Below are 21,957 nucleotides of genomic sequence, written 5' to 3'. Positions count from 1 at the left end.
ACCCCACCCCACCCATGCACTTCCCCTTCGTCCCCGCCTGAGCACTCAGCTCCTTTACCTGAACCAGATGGCTGCATGTTTTGCCCTTACTGCCGATCAGCCTGGCATCCTGGCAGACTGAACATTGTGACACCTTAGTGGGTGGCACAGGAAACCGGCATGACTACAGCTCGACATGCCCAGCGGGTGACACCTGAGGTTGTTACCATGGAGACTCCTCTTGTTGTCCCCCCTCTTTGTAAATGTGCTTTCCTGTGGGGAACAGTGGCCGTTTTTCGTCGGCATGCACATTTACATGACAGTTTCAGAGATGAGTCAAATTAAATACCAGGATGAAAATAGGATTTATACAATTTTCATACCTCTCATTTTCTTTAGGTTATTATTTTCACTAAAATAGTCACAAATTTGTGTTTTATGAATAAAATCTGATTATTTACTTAGTAGTACTACACCTTTTTTTTCATTTTAAGACATCATTTCATTCACTTTGATGCCATAATAAATATTATACAATAATATAATACCCATATTTTCTTTTGATTTAAAAATAGTCTTGTGCATGATGAAAGAAGTATTTTGTCTTGTTGTTTTCCTGCTGTTGTTTTTTGTTCTCCAGTTCACTGCATGTTAAGGGCTTCAGACACTTGAAGGGATTCGGCTTTCTGACTTTGTGTCTGTTAACAGCTGAATAAAATTTCCCTCTACAGGAGCATATTGTGTTGAATCAAGGCAGTCAGACATGAATTGATTTGAGGAAGGAGGAGTTGAATAAAAACAGTGGGAAATCAGCATAGCTCTCACCCCACAGCGCTGAAGTTGTTTACTTATTCTTTTCTGTTGGTGATGAAATACAAAACCTTGATGTGAGCATTATATTAATCCTCTTCTCCTCTTTTCCTTTTCCTCTTCCTTTTTCCTTTATCTTTTATCCCCTCACTCTATCCCTGCTTCGATATGCTCTCCTCCTCCTTTGCAGGTATTACTACAACAAGCGCATTTTGCACAAAACTAAAGGGAAACGTTTCACCTACAAGTTTAACTTCAGTAAGGTCGTGCTGGTGAACTACCCCATCCTGGACATGGCCAACTCTCCCTTCTTCCTGGCCCAGAATCACTTCAATGGCGGCTCCACCGCACCAGACTGCACCCCAGAGGTACGAAGGGTACGATGGAGGGACTGGGAGAGGGTGGAGGGAGATATTTTAATATGTATTGTAAGATAAGAAAATGCAGATAATGCAGTGTCAGTCACGTAGAAAATGACCATGAATTTATAGTCTGACACATTTTTGAGAAATGAGACTCATTCATTGAAATCTAAATTATATCCATATTTTGTCTCTATGGCAGGTAATAATAAAAAATGGTATTTAAATACACAGGGAATAAAAGAGCAAGAGAAACTTGCAACAAAAAGAAGGACAAGGAGAAATGGCAAGACACACAACTCTTTTTTATTAATAGTGATTTAATTCAAGTAACTGAAATCCATTTCTCTCAGCTATTTTGCCGTTGTATTTCTCAGGCCCCTGCTGTGCATTTGATTTTGTACAAGAGAATGTGTGGTATTCACCATATCTATCTTTTATTCACTGTCTCTACTGGTGATCATAATAGAATACAACTCACTTATTATTTGCCCTGTGAGACTGTAAAATTTTTACAGAGATAAATTGTATCCGAACACAGAAAGAAGGAGGCATGAACAAAAAATGATGATTTAGTTCAAAAATAATGACTTTACTTGTAGGTCTATTAAAGCGATCAGATATTTATAGAAAATAAAACAATGAACAAATCCATTTAAATGTGTCTATGCTAAATTATGAACATAGCCACACAAATTGTTTCAGAAGACTCTATTTTCTAACTTTGATTTAAGTGCTAGCGTGCAGTTAATTTTATTTCAAGCAACTAATGTCCTAGAAAGTGCACATAACTTGAAAGTACAGTAAGAGAGAATCATCCATCATTTGTCTCCGCCATCCTTAAGATGGGATAAGGAGACACACACTCTGAAGGCGACAGTGGAGGGAGACGGTTTTAACTTGTCCTTAAAACAAAAGAAGACATTATCCCCTCCTTCTCTTATCCCCGTCTCCGATGGCGAATCCATCTGTCATCGATTGAAAATGAAAGAAATAGAAAGCAAAGGGGTCGCGTTAGATCAGATCAATGGCGGGTCATTAATGCGGTTTGTTAAGCAACGCAGATCTCGCAGCTTGGGAGTACAGTCTCGCCTTTCAAACTTGGGGCTGTGGGGTGACAGATACTATTGATCCACAGTCCTGCTTGGGGAAAAAAATCCCCCTTTGTCCCCTTGATTCCTGAGATTCAAGTGTTCCATTTATTTTTTAACTTGTCTCCTTCTCCTTCACATATTTTACACATCAACACACACACGCACACACACACACACACACACACACACACACACACACACACACACACAGACACACAGCTGCCCTACATCCTGAATGGATGTCAGTCTCTCAGATCTCAGTCCTATTCGTCCTGTGTCCCTTCACAATCCCTCTCTCTTTTCTTGTCATTTATCCTTTGTGCCCGCAATCTTAATCGCTGGTCTCCATTTGACTCTGTACTCTTCCTGCCTTTGAGTCTCTGAGCCTCTGCGTCCTCCTACCTCCCTTTTTACCACGACTCCCATGGCACCCATTTTATCCTGTCCTTGCTGCGACTGTGTCACTGTTTGCATCACACTCTGCGGGGTGCTGCTGTCAACATGTGACTTTGCTCCGCATTACACAGCAGCACCATAAGGTTGGATTTGTGGGAATACATGTGCTTTATTTAGGAAGTTATTGTCAAGGCACAAACTCCTTTTTTAAATCTTTTTCCTCTCTCTCTTTTTTTTCATCGCTCTCTTTGTTGCTCAGGCCATACAGTCCCTGTTTCCCCGTTTGCCAGACTCCGGCAGAGGAACATCCCTGTTTGATCGAGGGACCACGGCACCAGGGCCTGAAGGAGACAAGCTGAGACTGGACACATTCCCTTTCCTCAGTTCAGGTGAGCCGACAGAAGAAGAAAACTTTGTCAAAAACTTAAAGTTGCCTGAGCAAAAACAGGAATCTTATAGTATCCCAGAGACAAAGCCGTCTTCATGAGGGAAAAGACAGCTTGTACAGAGGGTGTGTAGGCAGTGTATACACAGAAAGTAGACCTTCTTAAACAAAGGGAGGAGGAGAAGGTAGAGAGGAAGCAGGAGAGCAGAGAGAGCATTGAGGATATAGGGAGGCTTGAGCATTTATTGTTAAAGGAAATAAGAGAGATGGCTGTCCCAACGCACCCTGCAGTGAGGCTGTGCTTCAGGTGAGAGAGGCCATGTTAGCTTGTGAATTATGCACATCAGCGGTGGTAAGAAACAAGTTGAAGGCTGGAGAAGTCACCCGCCCTTTCAGCGTGATTGTTCGCAATTGTCCTCCTCTTTTCTCTGCATGCACAAGTGTCTACAAACGCAGCGTGGATTTGTGAACGTTTGCATGATTGACAGTATGTATGTGTGTTAATGTATCTGCCTTTGTTTGTTTTTCTGCACGCTCTATGCGTGCATCAGAATGTATACACCGAATGTGCAGAGCTAGAGAGAGGTAGCATGTAAACAGATGTACTCACACACACATGCACTCCTCATCACACAACCTGCAAACCCACCCCCACCCCTCTCCCTCCCCACTCTGTTTGTCCTCAGGTCCTATTCCCCCCTTCTTCCCTTCTCACCCTCCTCTCCCTCCCATGTGTCCCCGCTGTCCTAATCCCTTCCCAGGCAGGAAGGCCCTAATTGAGGGTGCAGGCTTCAGTTTGTGGCCTGTGGGCGCCCATTACTGTGTTTTCATAAGCAAGTGAGGCCTGCCTGACTGATTCAATATTCATGTGTCTGCCAGCTACTCCTGGCCCAGCACGCAGAGACTTCACCACTGTCAAATTAGCCCTGCATAGTAAATAACAGAGTGAGAGAGAGAGAGAGAGAGATAGGAAGACTGTGAGAGATGGAGGGCGCAGCAGAGAGAGAGAATCTTTGAGTTGGTTGTCAGTTGGAAGGAAGTACAGTAGGGTTGAGAGGCAATGCTTTTGTTTGTTCATTAAAATTGAATTCCAGCATCACCTCAAATTTACCCCCTTTTTCTGTTATCAAGTGATGCTTACAAGGAACTGAATTGAAATACGGTGCAATATTTAATTTGTTACACCTTAAGGATTTTGCTTAATCTAAAATGATATGATGACATGTCAAAACATGTAGGGAGGGGGGTGACAGGAGCTTGACAGTTTACAAGTTTTCTTCCTGTCAGTCATTTAACCTCTGGAAGTACACAGACTCGTCTGCTAACACATTCTTCATTATTTCTCCAATAGATTTTTCAACAAGGTGACTGTCCCCACTGTGTTGATGTGCAGTCAGAACAGTGGCAGCATGCCTCCAACTATTTCCTATTTAACATACTGAAATAATACACCATTTGGAGGATGTAAACTCTGCTTGATTAGTTGCTTGATTTTTTTTTTTTTTTTAGTTTTGACTGCAGTGCAGAATCTTTGTGATCACATCTGGTTTGCAGCAGTGTGAAGTGGGTGTACTACACAGTACTGGCATGCATAAATGAACCATCAGATTTTTGTTGAAAGCAACCGTGCCAGAATTGGCCCCTGTGGCTTCTGATTAGAATTGCTAATACCGTTGAGCATAATTAGTGAACATTCTTGGATGTTGTATGTCAAGAAACCTTTGGCCCTTCTGAGTTCTAACCTCCGTCTCTGGATTTTCTCTGTCCTAGGTGCCCCATGCTACTCCAAACCCCCGTCCCTGCTGGGCCCGTACCCTCGCAACCCACCCTTTGACTACCCCTGGGGCTTCAACCCCTACCTCCCAGGGGCCTTCTCTCTCAATAACTGCCCCAAACTGCCCCCTGGCTCCCTCTACCCCTCCCAGTTTTACCCCAACCCTTTGCAGAGCAGCCTTTCCCAGCTGCCTCACCCCTTCTCTTCCCTGCTCCCCCCAGGGGAAGCAGGTGGGGGTGAGAGGGGAGCAGCGGGGCAAACTGGAGGGACGAATGGCACAGCGGGTGGTCAGCCAGCCAGACTCTGCCTGCCACCCTACCCAGGGAGCCTGTCGATGGCTCGGACGGACATTGGCAACGGGGCAACACTTGGGGAAAGGGAAAGGGTGGAGACCAATCCTCCTGGCACGGGGCTGAGCCTGGGGCTTGGAGCGGTCGGGCTGGGATCCGGGACTGGGACAGACCAACAGAGCCCCACAGAGAGGAGGGGGGGGGTGAAGCAGGACCCGGAGTCGGACTCAGACCTGGAGATCACAGATCTGAGCGACTGCAGCTCGGAGAATGAAAACGAGCATGAATTTGGCATCGGGAAGGAATCCAGCCTGGCAAACCGATCACAGATTGTGTTGGATGGAAAGAAAGGGAGCGTGCTGCCACCCATCTCATCGCTCCCTCCAACAGTGTCTCCACATCCTCTGAAGAGCCTGATTCCCATCACTCCTCCTCCGCCCTCCCTGGCTCCGTCGCTCTCTCCTTCCATGGCTCTGCATGAAAGACACAGGGAGACAGAGACTCTCAAAATGATACACAGCTAATACATTTTCTCCTGCATCCACCATCTTGCCAGTCTATGCTCTGATAACTCTCTTCTTCTCTCCTTTCATTTCTCTGCAACTCTTTTCTGCTTTAGATTATCAACTCTCCCATCAGTCTTGATAGATGCTTTTCCCAGGAAAGGCAGTTATGCTCTTTACTTCTAAAATTACTGTTTCCCTGTGTAAGTTTTTACTTGCCTACAGTCCATTACACTACCGACTTCCCCATCTCGGAACATATGGGGCGTACAGTTTTAAGTGTATCGGCTGTCTGTGTCACCATCTTGTCCTTTCTGTTTTGATCTCTCACACTAAATGATCACGCCGTGGTTTGCAGACTTGTTTACACGTTGCCTTCAGCACTCTACAATTTGCTGTCCGTGGCCGAGCTATGATAGAAGGCAGCGAGGTAGTAAATTACAACACAGCAATGTCTGCCTTGGCAAACATTAACAAACAACATCCCTATAATAACAGAACAGAACAACAAATATTGCTCAGATCAATCCAATTTTACAGATCTGTACTGTAATTATTGAGATCTGGAGTATATATACAGTATAATCACTATGACTTTTGAGACAGTCAAATACTGCCACCCAGTGGTCCTTTCAGGCAACATCTCCCTCTGAGAGATCATCTCTGATCGTAAACCTGTGCTTGAAATTGTTGCCCCTAAGTTTATTTTGCACTTACTTTTATATGATATAGTTTCTAGCAGGTTGATTTAAATGTTAAAAATCCATATTTCTAATAGTGCTAACTGTGGTAGTCAGTGAATATTTATTTTGTCCCGTGGTTCAAGTATTTCCTGCACATTTTCTGAACGGAAAGAAAAAGAGAGCAGAGAGAGCTGGGCCAATCTAAAAATTTGTATGAATATTTCTGTGTATATATTTTAATATGGTGTACATTACATTTAATTATTATTCACTATGATAAGATTTAGCTGTATTGTTGTGATTTAATTCAGTATTTAAACATGTTGGAAAAATTATAAGCTTAGGTGTATCAAAGTTTAAATTATTAATGGCAGAAGATCTGCACTCTGAAGATGTTTTTCTATGATGAGGACAGAGGTCACACTGGGAATTGTCTCTGATTTTCTCAACCCCAGTTAATTGTGCCCTTTGGTCATTTTTGCCAGATGCCCAACGTACAAACCCTTTGGGTTCAAATATATGCCGGTAGACTTATTTTTATAGTTAGCATTCACCCAGTGTAACTGTACTGTAATTAGTCAAATGTGAATAATATTGGTCTTCGAATTTTCTTTTTTAAATCCTCCCCCGAAAATCTGTTTTGATTATTTTTCAATCAATGCTTTTTGTCCATGCCAGCAGCAAAGCAATTCAGTTTGCTTGAGGACATTTAACAGTGGAAAAAAATATTCAAAAACTGTTTATCTGTTTTTGACCAACTTCCTTTCTCCGGCCCAGTTTCTCAGCACAGAGTGAACAATAAACCATATTGTACAGCTTCATAGCCTTTATAGCCTATGGTTTGTCAAACAGTGGCGGTATACGATTAGTTGTGAAAGCTCTATTGTAAAGTTAATGTAAAGCTCTATGTTTGTTGAGTTGCTACAGGAAAGGCCTCCAGTCACCTCCATGTGGACTTCACTGACTAACAGCTGTAAATACTGTTTCCTCTGTGTGTGTATGTGTGTGTACACATCCAAAATTGACAATGCAGTGGTTTTACCTGTCATCTCTCTTTGTTTTACTGTAAAGAAGAAAAATTGAAAGTGCAAAAAAGAAGAAAAAGATTAATATCTTCAAAAGCAATAAACATTATTCTGGATAGTGGACTGTTGTTGACTGTGATCTTGTTATTCATTTTGTTCACAGCGAACAATGAAGGGCGAGGTGGCCCTTCAAATTTCTGTCATAATCTTTGAAGCTACTTAAGCAATTTATAGCAGTGAACAAACCTTGCTAATATTTTTGGGACAACAAAGTATATTTTGAATGAAACAACATTTTTCTATCTGGTCACTTTATATCTCCTATAGTTAGTAATATATAATATAAATAAACCAGATGTGACTGCTAATATCCGACAAATTTAAATGTTTGAGTTTCAAGATACTTTGTTGTTTTGATAACAAAAATTAAAGTTTCTTTTGCAAACCTGCAAATATGTGATACCATAAATAATTAGCATTAGAGTTACACTGTGAGGAAATGACATATTAAAATTGAAAAATATAATTTGATCATAGAAAATTAATCTGTATTTCTTAATCAGATAAACAAAATATTAATTAGATTCATTGAGACAGTTGAGGATAAAATTAATAGATAAATTCTTAGGATGATGGTGTCATGTATGTTGACAACTTAAAAAACACATCACTAAATAATTAGTCACAAACACAATGCCAGATAAACAGTCAATCAAATTCACTTTATATGTGAATACAATTAAATTTGAAAATTATGTTATTAACAATGAAAAGACGTCATCGCTCTTTGTTCATTTTGTGTGTTTAACTTGTTCTCCAGTTTTAAGGTTCATTCCTGTTCTCACCATTTGACAAGCTACAGAGAGGTTAGGACAATAATAAGAATTAGAATAATTTATTCATTAAATTAAAAATAACTACAAGCATTGATGGACATCAGAGAGAATGTAAACTTTGAGGACAGGTGCGAGGTGTCATAACCTTATAGATACATGTATTTAAACACTGATTTATACAAAGTTTGATGGACTGTCATGTGTCGTGTTATAATATTTCGAATTAAGGGCAAAAATAAACAGTTTGTTCATCGAATGTGTTGATAACTGTAGACACAGAACTATATTCACTTGTCTGAAAATGACTTGAACAGGAATTTGAATTTAAATCTGTGAGACAACCTCAACAGAAAAACAGAGGAGACTTTATTGTCCTCAAAGGGTTGCGCACTACACAGAGAGACACCCACACAAAACCTCCCGGTACAGCAAAACATATGTGCATGTGGAAGTCATATGTAAGTGCCAGTAAGTGCCAATGACAACATGGTGTATGAGGTCGGAAAAATACTGTTGCACAGTTTGAACAAAGAGGGTATCTTCTGGGAATTTGTGCATTCTCACAGGTAAATAAAACAACCATACCTCACACATCAGCATCACTTCTAAAGCACCTAGCAGCCACTCAGAATATGTGACAATTAGATTTAGTTCATGATCCAAACCTGAAGGAGCAAACCTGAAGGTGGAAACAGACAGGTTGAATCTAAAAGGTAAAGTAGGAAGCTGTGTGAGGGTCCACATCATACTGCAGTTTGTTGTTAGCCAGACCAGAGCCTCTGTACACTGTGTCAGCATCACAGTGCTATGACCATTCACACACACCCATACACTCATACACATCTTTTAATACTTAAATACTGACTTCTACTTGGATTCATGTTTTATTATGATTTATTATATCTGCCATAGTTCCACTTCAAAGTATAGAAGTAGTAGTTTGTACATTGTACATACATTTTTCTTTGCTGTTCTACACCAATTTCGAAATGATCTCAGGTTTGAGTCCTTTCCTACTACACACCAGAGTAGAGTGGGCAGTGTGTCAATCAAGCCTTTTTTGTAAAATCCAAAAAATGTAAGGCCTAAATAGACCTTATTTTAAGCCAACATGGACAAGAACTCCCTAAAGTTCTCAGAATAAAAGGTTTATTTGAAAAGCAACAATTCAGTGACAGCTGGTTTGACCTAAAGCTCAAGAACAGCTATTAAATAGACCAAGTGTTGAGGTTGTTTTTTTCCTAGGTCAAGAATGAAATTTGAACCTCAGACTTTATTCTGTTGTAACAAAATTACAACTGGGCTAAGTCTCCAGTCATGACAGCCATCTAAAGGTTTTACTAACTAGACAATTTGTATGCTTTTTTTGCAGGGTCATATTAGTTTGAGAGTACAGGTCAAGTTAGATCAGGACAGTCAGTGAATGTTCAGATGGGAAGGGCCTAGGTCGTGTCTATGTTTCTCCACAGGGTGGCGTATGAAAACCAGAGTTGAAGTGAAGCAGCCGGTGATCAGGTAGGGGAGTAAAGTTTGGTTTGGGCAATCCACTCTGCCAACAGATGCCTTGATTTCACGACGGACAGATGTTCCTTTATGTTGCCTAACAGCTGGAATCTCTACAGACTGGCTTCGCAATAGTGTGTGAAATGTATTTATGGCTGTATGAAAACCAACAGATCAGCTGGGAAAAAGAACATAAAAGGTGAAATAATGTATGCTTCATACAGCAGAGCTTGGTTGTTTAGGAACAAATAATCGACTAATTTAGGAAGAAAATGTATTTTCTGGTCACTGCTATGGTTTGGACACTAATACTGATGATGAGACAGAAATCAGGTTTAAGCAACAGAGTTCATCTAAGTTCATGTAGGAAATTTGCTAATAATTATTATTAGATAATAGCCTAAAATGTTGAACAGTGAGAGCAGTAGTGTACTGCAAAGTTGAAATAACGTACACTGCGCGTTGGAATATCTTGGCTAAATATCCCTTAACTGCAAATATGTGGCTTTAACCACATATAAATCACACACAGGCATAAATATCATTGGCCTAATTATAAAATACTTACTGCTCAGTAGCACAGTGTGGACTCAATGGGGACGGGTTACTGTGTAACACAGTGCGGAAACAACCCCTTTTAGACGGTTTACTTTTTTTTAATTGACTGTGAAGCCATAAAACACACAAAGGTAATAAGTGAATTTATTACCCGTGTTTATATGTTGTCGGACACATTGCACTCGATCATTTTGAAACGCCAAATCGTTGCTTTTTAATCACCGTCTGCTGATCACCCTCTGCTTTTTTTTATGTGTACTTCCGCGTACAATGTTTTTTTCCCACTGACACACGGCAACTTTCGAACAGGAAACCTATTAGACGCGCTGCCTGTCGTTTTCTCTCAATTTAAGGGTGAGTACATCATTTTTAATTCTTTGCATACAAACTTTACAAAGAAACTGAACTTTTATGGCGTTGTTTGATATGTTAAAAGTCGCCATGGATATTTGTTTAACCAAGAGAAACGGCTTACCCCCCCTCCACACCTCTACAGCCCGAGCAGCAGACGGTAGCGTCCACACAGAGGAATGCTGTGTTCGGCTGGCTTCACCACATCTCATCTAACTCATATTTATATAAAAAATAATAATTATAACGGGTTTATTGAACATTTTCGCAAATTATTGTAGCACCGGGAAATATTCTAGTTCTTTTGGGGAAACTTGAAGTATTAGTCAGAAGCATTAAAGTAGCTGTTATGTGTATAACAACTTCAGGTAGCAGAGTTGGACCGTGTGTAGCTAATTTCTGGCAAAGCCATCTAACATTTTATGGCTTGACTGGTTTAGGTCTTATCCCAAACTACAAATCACTTTAATATTCCCAAATGGAGTTATGCTGTGTCATTGGTACTCAGTGGAGAGTTTGTAGCTGGCGACCTTGTGAAATAGTTTGTATTGGTGTCTTCTTTGCAAGAGAATCTAACTGAAATCTATCACAAATGTGCAGTGGTTGTTTCTCATAAGGAAAATCCAGCCTAGAGTCTAAAGCTGTTTGTATTTTGTTCCTCTTAAATGTCCGTTTTGTTGTTTCCAGCTGTGTCCATTTGAAAGAAGGGCACTTGGCAGTGTGATTACAGACTTAGGTGAACGAGCCCTTTGTTTTCCTCTTATTCATTTGTCAACATTGTTTTTGCACAACATGAAAGTAGGCTACAATCTTGCTGCTCTGTATGACAGCAGTCCCTCCCAGTTTTCTCTCTCCCCTCCCCTCTCTCTATACCACTCACTCATCAAATCAGCCCATATAGTGCATATAGAGTTGGGGGTGTCCATGCAGACAGTGTTCAATAATTAGTGTCTGCAAATAATTGATTACCCATGTTGATTTTGCCTTGTGAAACAGAGGACATGGCCTGTGCAGAATAGGCAAGGGTTTCCTGTTCTCACAGGAAACTGCAATTACTGTACATCTAGTTCAGCTTCATTATCTGAATGCAGTCATTAACTAAAGATAGGAGGCTGGAACAGTGTGGGTTGTGCTTGCCAGTGAGCCGTCATGTTTTCATTAATCACTCCCTGAAGAACAACAGGTTTTTTTGCCAGGTTTCCAGGCTAGTTTGTCTTATTTGTGCCTATATATGACTTTTGCTCCTCCCGGGTTTTGGTCTGCAAGAATGAGCTCTGTCTAAGCAAACTCACATTTCCAGTGAGTGCTAATTACAAATAGTTTTGCTAATTATTATATGTGCTGTGTATGTGTGTGTGTTAAGGGCGTTGCAGCTGGCGGTTTTTGGAGACTGTGACGTGTTCACAGCCAGTCGCTGCACCCCAGAGGCCCCATGTGAAGCAGGCCCTGCCACTTCCTGTTACGCTCTGTTAGACCAGAGGAGCACTGCACTTGTCATCTCTTTCTCCCCATGTTTTACAAGTGCAGGCTTGTCTGGAGCCCAAAGGCTACCTTCTCTTCCTTTTAAAGGAATGTTGGCTATTTAATCTGAGTTGCTGTGCCGCTCTCTCCCTCCCTTTCTCTCACTCTCTCTATTGTTATAGGCCTACATAAACTCACCCACATCCACTGTCTCTCAGAGGGGAGCAAGATTAACTCAGATAGTGCTTCAGTGAGGTGTAACACTTATTGTTTATCTCTTTGAGAGATATCCAACAACTGGAGGGACAGGTAGTGGCACCCACAGTGGATCAGCCAAGGGGTGTCCTTGGGGTGTGGAGCTGTGTTAAAGGCAAGATAATAATTTACTGTAGTCAGGCTCGGACTTCAAAGGGAGCACAGGTATTCTTCTCTGGCTGCAGTTAGGTTGACGCACAGGCAGCAGATAATGAGAGACAGAGCGTGCTGGGCTGCTCATCTTCATAGGGAAATCTACTGATTCCTCCTGAATGAGCTCAGTGGTTGAGATGGGGTGAAGTTACAAAACTCTGTGCATGAATGCATAGGAAGCTGAAGTGCGCATGTGACACAACTATACCTGTGAAACGACAGGTAATCTCAGCACTGAACAAAGTGTGTGTTCCTGTGTTTGTTTGCATGGACGAAATAAATTTTAGATTACTTGGATACATTGGAGACGCCTTGACTTGATTGGAAATGGTTCGGCAACTATATTGATAATCAATGACTTGTTCGAGTCATTTTGTATGAATAAATGCAAAACATTTGATGGTTCCATGTTCTCAGATATGTTAATATTTTAAGTTTTGGACTAAACAAAACAAACATGTCACCATTTCCTCCGTTTCCTAATGTTTTATAGACCAAATGATTAATCGATATGTTGAGGAAACAATCTGCAGATTAATCTATAATGAAAATAATCATAAATTGCAGCCCTAAAATGTAGTGTGGTTTGAAAAGTGTGGTTTGAAAAGATTTGTCAGCTGAATTCTTGCTAGACCGTGTCTATTTCTTTAATATCTGTAGTTGTTGTTGGCCATTTGCTTGTATTGTGTAAAATCAGTGCATCACTGTGATGTTGTGCCTTGATTTGTCTGTTAATTACTGGATTATTGACTGGATTAACCTCAAATAGGCATTCCCATGTGGTTATTTTATCTGTTAATAATTTTTCAAATTGAAATTCAAACCTTCAGAGAATGTTTTACATTTTATAGAAGTCACATTGAGGTCAGAAACCTCTTTTGCACAAGGGACAACAGCATAAACAGACATAACAGTACTATAACAGACATCGCTTGACCTTTTTCACCAGAGACATTTTGATGTCACAGTAGGGGAGTTACGGGTGTAAATGATGAAAGTAATGTTGCCCGAGTTCCATGTAGCTGCTTCGGTTTCAGGGTGCTGCTGTTGTTACTGCTTGCTCACTGTTACACTGTCGTGGCTGAGAAAGGCTGGGGCTGTGTCACTCATTCTCTACAGTGGTTTACTCTGCAGTGAGCTCTTAATGGAGATTTTGGACACTGATGCTGATTACTATCATTTTGAGTCATCTGTGGCAGGTGTAATGTCCCAATACTGTCATTTTTGTATCAGTTAGATGTGACAACTGTCATTGTGTGACTGTTCGGAGAAAGTAGTGCTATGAACACTGAGGGGAATTTGTGAGGCCACCAGATAAAACATAATATGCACATATGTTAAATGGTGTGAGTGATTTAAGAAAAATCCAAATAATTCACATTACTGAGTATTATAATAATATTGTAATAATAATAAGACTTCATACATATTGCCTATAAGGGGGGGTGTAAGGGGTTTTATTACTTTAAAGGGGTTCCCCAGTGTAGCATTGCACTTACAGTGGGTATGGGTCAAACTCCAACAGCATTTGATCCTACATTTCCCATAATGCAACTCCATAGTGTGTTTTTCTTGACCCTCTTTTTCCTGGTAAATGCCCACATCTTTAAAACCCCACACTCACAGTTTCTAATGCAGGTTTTCTGTTATAAGTCAGAGTCCAAGATGAGATAACCATGATGATGTCATAGTGACATCATCATGGTTATTTTTGCGAGAGTTGGAAAGTTTCCCTCAGAGCCAAAGAAGATTCTATAAAACAGTTTTCTATAGTGAGTAAACTTACCTATATGTGTATAATTGGTTGAATACCCCTTTAATAGTGTAATGGCCCAACAGAACCCCACGACACTGATTTGTACTGACTCGTTCTGCACTTGACTGAGCTGACAAAGTCTTTTTACATAGACAAAACACTAATTGTTTTGTTAATTGTTTTGTATTTAACTTCATACCATTCATTGTAATGTTAACTATAAACTATTCAGTAGTCTTATTATGGCATCAGTCCATTCACAGGACGGCGATTCAGAAGTTAATCTAGCCCATAGGTATTTTATCGTACCCCAAAGAGCTCAGTGTCTTCACCTGCCAATCTCTGTCATCTCTCTGCTGTCAATCAGGACTGCTTCACACTGCAGTAAAAACTAGACAAGGCTGCCTGCTCTCAGTATGTGTGGCCAAAGTGTGTGCATGTGTGAGACGTGAGACATGTGAGTCATGTGTGTGCAGCAGTGACATCCCCTCCCCACAACTGAATGACGCCTTCAGGGTCCAAAATGAATCCAGTCGATCTGTTTGTGAGATGTGCTCTCACTCTCACATAATGACAAGAGGATTCTGTTCAGGTATAGCCAGGGCTGCTAGCCAGGGCAAGTGCTTGTTCCACACTCACTGAAAAAAAAGGTAGAAAATGGAAAGAGTTACATCCGTTTATCCAAGTGTGAGTCAGACGGACGACTGGCAAGCTGATGTGTGTGATGGAGAGTGTGAGAGTGAGTGAGGGAAAAGAGAATGAGCTCTTTCATTTGAGGGTCAGAGTGGAAAAAGCGAGACTAGACTCCATAGATGATGTTTACTCTTGAGGAGGGAAAGATGGGGGGTATGGGGGGGTGAAAGGTCCTCCAGTATGAGGGACTGTGCTACATTAGATGCTACTAGCATAACACATACTAATGTGTGTAACATAGGCAACAGTGTTTGACATGGAAAAAGAGTGTGTGGTATAGGGCTGGGCGATAAAGACCTGTATAATGTGTGTCTACATCATGAAAATTAAGGTATTAAAATTTGCACAAACAGGTTACTTTTAGTCAAAAATTAACTTGGGTATAGCTGGCCTCATTAGCTGTCGAGACTCAACAGTCTTGTAAACTATTGCATGCTGGAATTTAATGCACCATTGTGACTCCAGGTGACTGTGAACTCCAGGGGGTTAGCCACCTCTGGCTGTGTGAACTTAACAGTGAGACGGACTGAAACATTTTTCTGCACACTGTTTGGAATCGGCATTGAGATTCTGCTCTGCTCAGTTTGTCCTTACCTGCCGTGTACAGGAGCTAACATTAGCTAGCTGTCTGCAGATATCAGGCTGTGATATCAGGCATGTCCAGTTCAGCTAAAAAACACAAACGGAAGGAGCGGACTGCTCTAAATGTGTTAAAACTGACTATTGAATTGGACAACGGTGTTCTATTTAGAAGCAATCCATAGCTGTATGTGATAACCTGTATTTTTTTTTTTGTTTATATCGCCCAGTCCTATAATACTTCTTAAAGGTTGAATACTAGCTAATTAAAGTGGAATTGTAGATATGCATTTAAATTTGAGTTCAAACACTGATTGTGGTCAGTACAGAGAACAGTCTGGGCTGAAGATTGAATTATCCCTTGATGCAGGTAAGAGAGAGAGAATGTTTCATATCTGGATTGGATTGGCATGAGGTTAGCATCGCGAACCAAGGTGTGCTTGTGTGCAAGTACAGAGGCATTTTTGGCAATGTTAGCCTCAGCTTTGATTCTAGGCAGGCGAAATTCCTTCCAGGAATATTCAGCAGGAGCCTTGGTATGGCTGCTTTGTTTGGTATCGTGTTAAAATCAGATGCAAATGAAAGCTGGATGCACAAACACTCAACAGAACATACTTGTTAATGAATGAGGAGCAGCTTTTGTCCCAAATGCTAATCAGAGGTTTTTGTGTTTGGCCTTAGCAATTACTGATCAGACACACACACACACACACACACACACACACACACACACACACACACACAGACACACACAGACACACGCACACATGGAAGCAGTTAGGCCAAGCTGGAGGTTCACTCTGAACTGCCAATCCATGCCAGTCGATTGGCCCCGGCCTATCAAATGTTTCCATGAAGCCAATGACCTCTATATGGGGACATGGAGAGAGTGAGAGGGTTGGAGGGGGTGGGTTTGGGTGGGGGTGGCAGTTTGTTGGAGCAGGAGAGTGAACTGTACTTTGGCTCTAAGGAGAGACGAGAAAGTGAAGAGAACGCTTTGGTGAATATGCATGGCTGTAGAAGAAGGGAGGAAGTTCAGCTGTAGCTCATTTTTGTGGTATACCTTGTTTAACATCATCTCTAAAATCTTAACATAGGTTGGGGAGTCTTGGACTGGGATTTTGTTTGTGGGTGGGGGCTGTTCAGCATCATTAAAAACCTCTGAGAGCAATGTCTACTCAACTGAAATCATATGAAAAGAAGGTCAATGATTCTTTGCCACAGTTGTTTCCAAATAAAATCATATCACGAAAAAGGTCATTGCAGTAAAACTCAAGGAATCCAGAGGGATTCAACAGCACGGTTCCTTTTGGACTTGTATTAGAAAAAATGAACAACATGTAAGGTAGGAGTCTGTGAAGCAATGAAAAGACCTGCCTCTTCGGCACTATTGCCCATAATCTTATTTTAGCCACTACGTAATGGTCGTTAAATTACATAATTGACCCTTGTCTGCCAGCCATGAATGCACTGGCTGTCTTGGAGCGATTGTACAAGGGGCCACTTTATTTTGAGCTGTAGGTGAAGGAGGGAGGTTAAGAGAGAGAGAGAGAGGAAAAGGAAAATGAAACATAAGATGTACAGAGATGAAACCTACTGAAAGAAAGGATTGCAGTAGAAAGGAGGATGTGGTGGTGAAAAAGAGGACGGAAAAAATGTTTGATGGCTCATATTCTTACACTTCTACCACAGATGAGCCGCTCCTTCTCTCAGGCATAGGCTGATGTCACTTCCCTCGCACACACTATCTGCCCTGCTACTCTATCTTCAGTATCTCACAGTGTACCCTGTCCTGCTCTGTTTGCTTACCGTCAGTGCAGTGACGAGATTCCTGGGATATCTTTGCCCTCTGTAATGTTCAGACCACTGTTTTGTTGCCCCTTTGAACTAACATGGAGATTTTTAGTCACATCAGGCCTTGTTATCTGAAAATGTCTCATCTCTGCTGTTTTTTGTCAATATTCTAAGATGCTTTTGTTTTCTGTTCGGTTAATCTGTTGCTTAAGGGATCCAGACAGATTTGATCAAAACTGAGGCCGTAGAGGTTGCAATGTCCCCGGCTGGTTTTCAGTCACTAGTATGAGTCAAGTGCCAAAACGCTGGATATTTCACTTCCTATTCTAATTAGAATTTATTGCACAATATTCTTTTAGCTCACCCATGAGAGCATACCACCATGAATTTCACTACATGTATTGTTTGTACACATGACAAATGAGCTTTACCTTCATTACACGGAATTAACTTTGGCATTTTTACTCCTAAGGTCCTGCTCTAACCCTGCTGCCACCCTCCAACCTATTGTGCATGCACATTTACGCTATAAGCTTACATTTTTGCACACATCTTGTAGTTGTAACCATCCCTGTGTGGCAGCATCCTGCATGTAAAATATAAAAACATGCACACTCACACACATGCTCTTTTAGGCTCTTTTAGGTGCCTCTGGGTCTGTTTTCACTGAGGTGCTAGCTTGCTGTCAATTCTGCCAGCTGCAGCCAGAACCATTTGGTCAAGGTTGAAAGCATCTAGTCTGTGTGTGTTTGGTTTTTGTGTGGTGTATTTGGAAGCAAATGCATAGGTTGTAAGCTTTCAGGTGTAGTCCTGTGCTCAGATGCAGTTTCTGGATGATTCTGTGCTTGTTAGACTTTCCAAAGTTTCTCACTCTTTTTTTTTTTTTTTCCATTGCTTTTTTCCTTTTCTTTCCACTGTTGCTGCCTTGTTCTTCATTTCCTGCTGCAGTGTGCCCCCTCTTTTAATTTCTTCTCCACGTACCTCCCCTCCTCCTCCACCTCCTCACTGAGGCCCTGGCTTTTTTTCTCTGTTCATTTTATAGGGTTCATATAGGCTAGTGTTTGCAGCCACAGTCATGTTGGTCATGGGAGTCGTACAAGTTTGTGATTGCAATTGGAACAGTCAGAAAATAAATTGGGTGATGAAACATTTAGAAACAACTTTGTGACAATGTGGAAAAAAGATTACGAAGTTACATATATGTCTCTGCATTTCATATAGTTTAGGATCTGCCTTTCATCTCTTTTTTGTTGTGTTGTTGCAACAAATTATTCAGCAATCAAACATATCATGAGGTCATCAAAATGCAAATGTAAGCAAAAACTGCAAATAACCCCTGAAGGCCACCCTCTCCTGTTGCAACTCTTTTCTTGTGAACTGTCTGTTCCTCATTTGTTCATCACTGGGTTTTGTTCTTGCTGTGCGGTAACTTCCCTTTCTGGTTCCCATGTGCACTTAGAGGCGAGTGGCAGTTTTTTCTGTCCTGTTTCCTACGGAAACATTTGTGGGCTCTTATTTTTTCACCTTTTCTCATTCTCAGCTGTTGTCTCCTTCTCTCTGCCTCGCTTTCTCCTTCTCTTTCTCTTTCTCTCTCTCTCTCTCCCTCTTTTCATCTGATAGGTCATACAGGAAATGGCTCTGATAGCTTCCTGAGGAAATTACACCAACTTCCTGTCTGTGTGCCTCCCCATTTGCCACCTTCCACTCCCCCATTTTTTTTTTTTTCCCTTTCTTCTTCTTTGCTCAGGCGCCTCAGGGAGCAGCAGCTGGAGGAGCAGTGCTGCTGGTAGGAATCCCCCCAGTCACTGCTAATGAGGCTGAGGCCTGATGAGAGAGCCAGATAAACAGCAGTGCAAACACAGCGAGCTATAGCCATTAGCTGCTGGGCTATTTTTGGGTACTGCATATAGAGGACAGGACGCAGCCTATTGTGACCAAGTGTAAGGAGAGAGCTCATACAATGGAATCTGTGGCCAGGTGCATCTAGTAATTGTGAATAAGTGAAGCTCTAATTTTAGTTATCAATATAGGAATATATTATCTATTATTATAGATATACACTCTAGCTAGCTAAAACTAATGCAGCCTAACACAACTGGGGGTTGCATTTAGCTGCCTGCACCATGGACAACAGCAGTACTGCACTCACTGGTTTGAGGCATTGTTTTCCTATGGAGAGACCTCCTCAACGCTACACTTAAAAGTTCAAATAATTCTCACTTTCATATTGAATGAATGAATATTGAATATATTAAAAACATCAATCTAACATAAAGCCACTGTGTGTAGAATTGGTCCATGATTATAGCAGTTTTTAGATCATACTGATGGCATATGTTTTTCTTTTTGCTTAAAAATGAGCCAATCCCTTTGAAAATTAATGGAATCTGCGTGTTGCTTTCATCCCATCCATCTCAGTGTCCCTGGGTCAGATGCCTGCGGGGTAGATGGAAAATAGAAGTGGTGTGCATTGCTGTCTACCACAGCTTCTTTTTGGTTCTAAACCTCAAGGTGCCAAAGTTGGACAATTTTGCCACATCCAGAATTATTGATGTTTGCGAATTTTAACCCCCTGTAACCACACCCCACAGTAATGTCACAGTGTATTTGAGTTATTCTTATCAGAAACAGGTATTTATTCTTTCTTAATTGGGTCCAAAGAGACGTTGATAATGTTGTCAGTCTTTTTGATGAACATGGCAATGGTTTATGTCTGTACACAGTTTTCCAATTCCTTGCAGAGAATTAAATTTTTAAACTTGTGCTATTCCAGATGGATTAATTCAACTCAAGTTATGGTGAGAATAATGTAACACAGTCTTTATTGATGTTTGAATGATGGAATTAAACTGACAGATATGAAATGTAACAATAAGCATATTCGCCAAATTTTTCAAAGAAAGAATAAAACTGTACCCAGAGGCAAGATCAACTGGAGAGGGGCTTGGCACTTACCTCATAAATATTGTATATCAAACAAGGCTAAGGAAGTTCATTTTAAAATTTTGCATAATATATATTCTGCTAGTTGACTTATTACCAAATTTTTATACATTGATATATATTTTCTACCTGTGAAATATCCCAAAAGTTTCGGAAAGACCTAGAGTCTAACTTTTTTAATAATAATCCAAATGATCATAGTATATGATCTTGAATATCTCATTATTCTATATGCAAAATTCTTTTTTCACAAACAGCCATTTTTCTCCTGGAACTGAATTCTCCACTCAAGTCACTTAGTGTATTAAACAACAAAAAGAGTAATAAGCCTTTGGGATATTATGGAATTTTTTTCCCATTAATTCTGACTGAATATGTTAGTATTTGTGTATGTATGTTTTTTTTTATTATTATTATTATTCAAGAAGTTTATCTTATAGCATTTTCTTTTTTTTAATATTCTTCTGCTGTACTTTTGTGATTTAAGTTCAGGTTATATGTGCTGCTGTTTTACCTCAATTACTGTATATTTTGTTGGTCAAACAAAAAAGTGCACTTGAGTGCACCTGTGCATCACTGCAACAAGCCTGAGAAGTTAAATCACTGAAGGACAGTGATCCTCCACTTATTTCACTTGTCTCGTATCAAAATGACCAGTATTATATCAAACTGTATGATAAGGTGTCAACTTTGAGCTGGTCTCTGCTCAGCCCAGAGGTGAGTGCAGCTCTGGCCATGTGCTCATGTGTTGACAGTCTTGTTGTGCGGAAAAGTGCTGGGTCAAATCTTACATTGTTTGTCTCTGTGTACGATTGTGTATCAGTGCTATCTATGGCACCTGTCTTGGTAGTGAAAGTCTGTGTTGTGGGGATTCTCTGTGTGCACCAATTAACTGGATTATCACTCAATGATGATGATGAAATTCATGCTCCGGATGGTTCTAAAAAAAAAAACCAAAATGGTATCAGCACACCTTTACTCATTACACGCTGTGATGTTGACTGTGGCACTGTTTGTCATTGAAAAGCACCTGCATCATTTGACCTGGTCCTGGTCCAGCTCCAGCAAACTTATCACACTTCCCTCTGACAGTCACCATCATGTTATTACAGGAGCTTGATTGACAGGTGCGGCCTCCTCCGATCACAGTATGGACGCTGAAGATGCCCACTTCGGGGTGAGGTCACAGTTTGACTCCTCCTCTCTTCTTGGCCAGAGGGGTTTCACACGAAAACGGCTTGTTTTAACCATTTCTCAATGGATATCGGGTTTGGACTAGAGCTGATGTAACAGGGACTCGGTTATTATTAGGCTGCGGTGTGTAACCTCTTAGTGACCTGGTGGAAATATGAAATGCTAAACTGTTTGAATGATGAAACAGGTGCAGTTTTTTCAGTTGCTTATGTACAGTATTAGACCTCAGCCTGGTCAGGGATGGACAGGAATGCTGCTGTAAAGACCAGTTGTCATAGTACACGCACGTGCACACACATACACACACACGTACGTTCACCGGCAGCTCCCCACAATCACATAGGAATGGCCCCCTCCCACATACGTGCTGAGTGTTAACCCACACACACACAAAGGCACGTACGCTTGATGGCTATCATCAGATTGATGCCACCTGACACTTAGTTAGTCCCGGAATGTGATGGGAGGGAGGGGAAAGGGTGAGTGGGGGGCAGCTGCCTACTCTCAGGAGCACCAGAGCTGATCTCTGCACTTCTGGGACATTCTGTTTAAATACTATATACTCATGCCCCCCCCCACC

General features: G+C 41.1%; 2 protein-coding genes across 12 annotated transcripts in view; both read left to right on the top strand.

Moving 5' to 3' along the window:
* Positions 1 to 7,429, top strand: part of erfl1 (Ets2 repressor factor like 1) — a 42,472-nt gene extending 35,043 nt beyond the window's left edge. The window contains exons 5-7 of the mRNA XM_087174866.1: positions 980 to 1,157; positions 2,901 to 3,030; positions 4,797 to 7,429. Coding sequence (XP_087030992.1) covers positions 980 to 1,157; positions 2,901 to 3,030; positions 4,797 to 5,614 — 1,126 coding nt within the window. The 3' untranslated portion in view covers positions 5,615 to 7,429. The remainder of the gene's footprint in view (positions 1 to 979; positions 1,158 to 2,900; positions 3,031 to 4,796) is intronic.
* Positions 7,430 to 9,725: 2,296 nt separating this feature from the next.
* arhgef1 (Rho guanine nucleotide exchange factor (GEF) 1) overlaps positions 9,726 to 21,957 on the top strand; it is a 41,649-nt gene continuing 29,417 nt past the window's right edge. For 5 of the 11 annotated variants that reach the window (XM_087174859.1, XM_087174858.1, XM_087174860.1 and 2 more), the window contains exons 1-2: positions 10,282 to 10,552; positions 21,296 to 21,360. In XM_087174859.1, the coding sequence (XP_087030985.1) occupies positions 21,334 to 21,360 (27 nt within the window). In that variant the 5' untranslated portion in view covers positions 10,282 to 10,552; positions 21,296 to 21,333. Of the gene's footprint in view, positions 9,840 to 10,279; positions 10,553 to 21,295; positions 21,361 to 21,957 lie in introns of those variants that run through there. The other 6 variants (XM_023409364.2, XM_023409365.2, XM_023409362.2 and 3 more) reach the window with 5 other exon arrangements.

This window comes from Seriola lalandi, unplaced genomic scaffold, assembly GCF_002814215.2.
Source record: "Seriola lalandi dorsalis isolate HSWRI2012SDOR001 ecotype SW California unplaced genomic scaffold, Sedor1 jcf7180002054390, whole genome shotgun sequence".
In the NCBI taxonomy this organism is placed as follows: Eukaryota; Metazoa; Chordata; class Actinopteri; order Carangiformes; family Carangidae; genus Seriola; species Seriola lalandi.
This window is presented reverse-complemented; position numbering and strand designations above follow the sequence as displayed.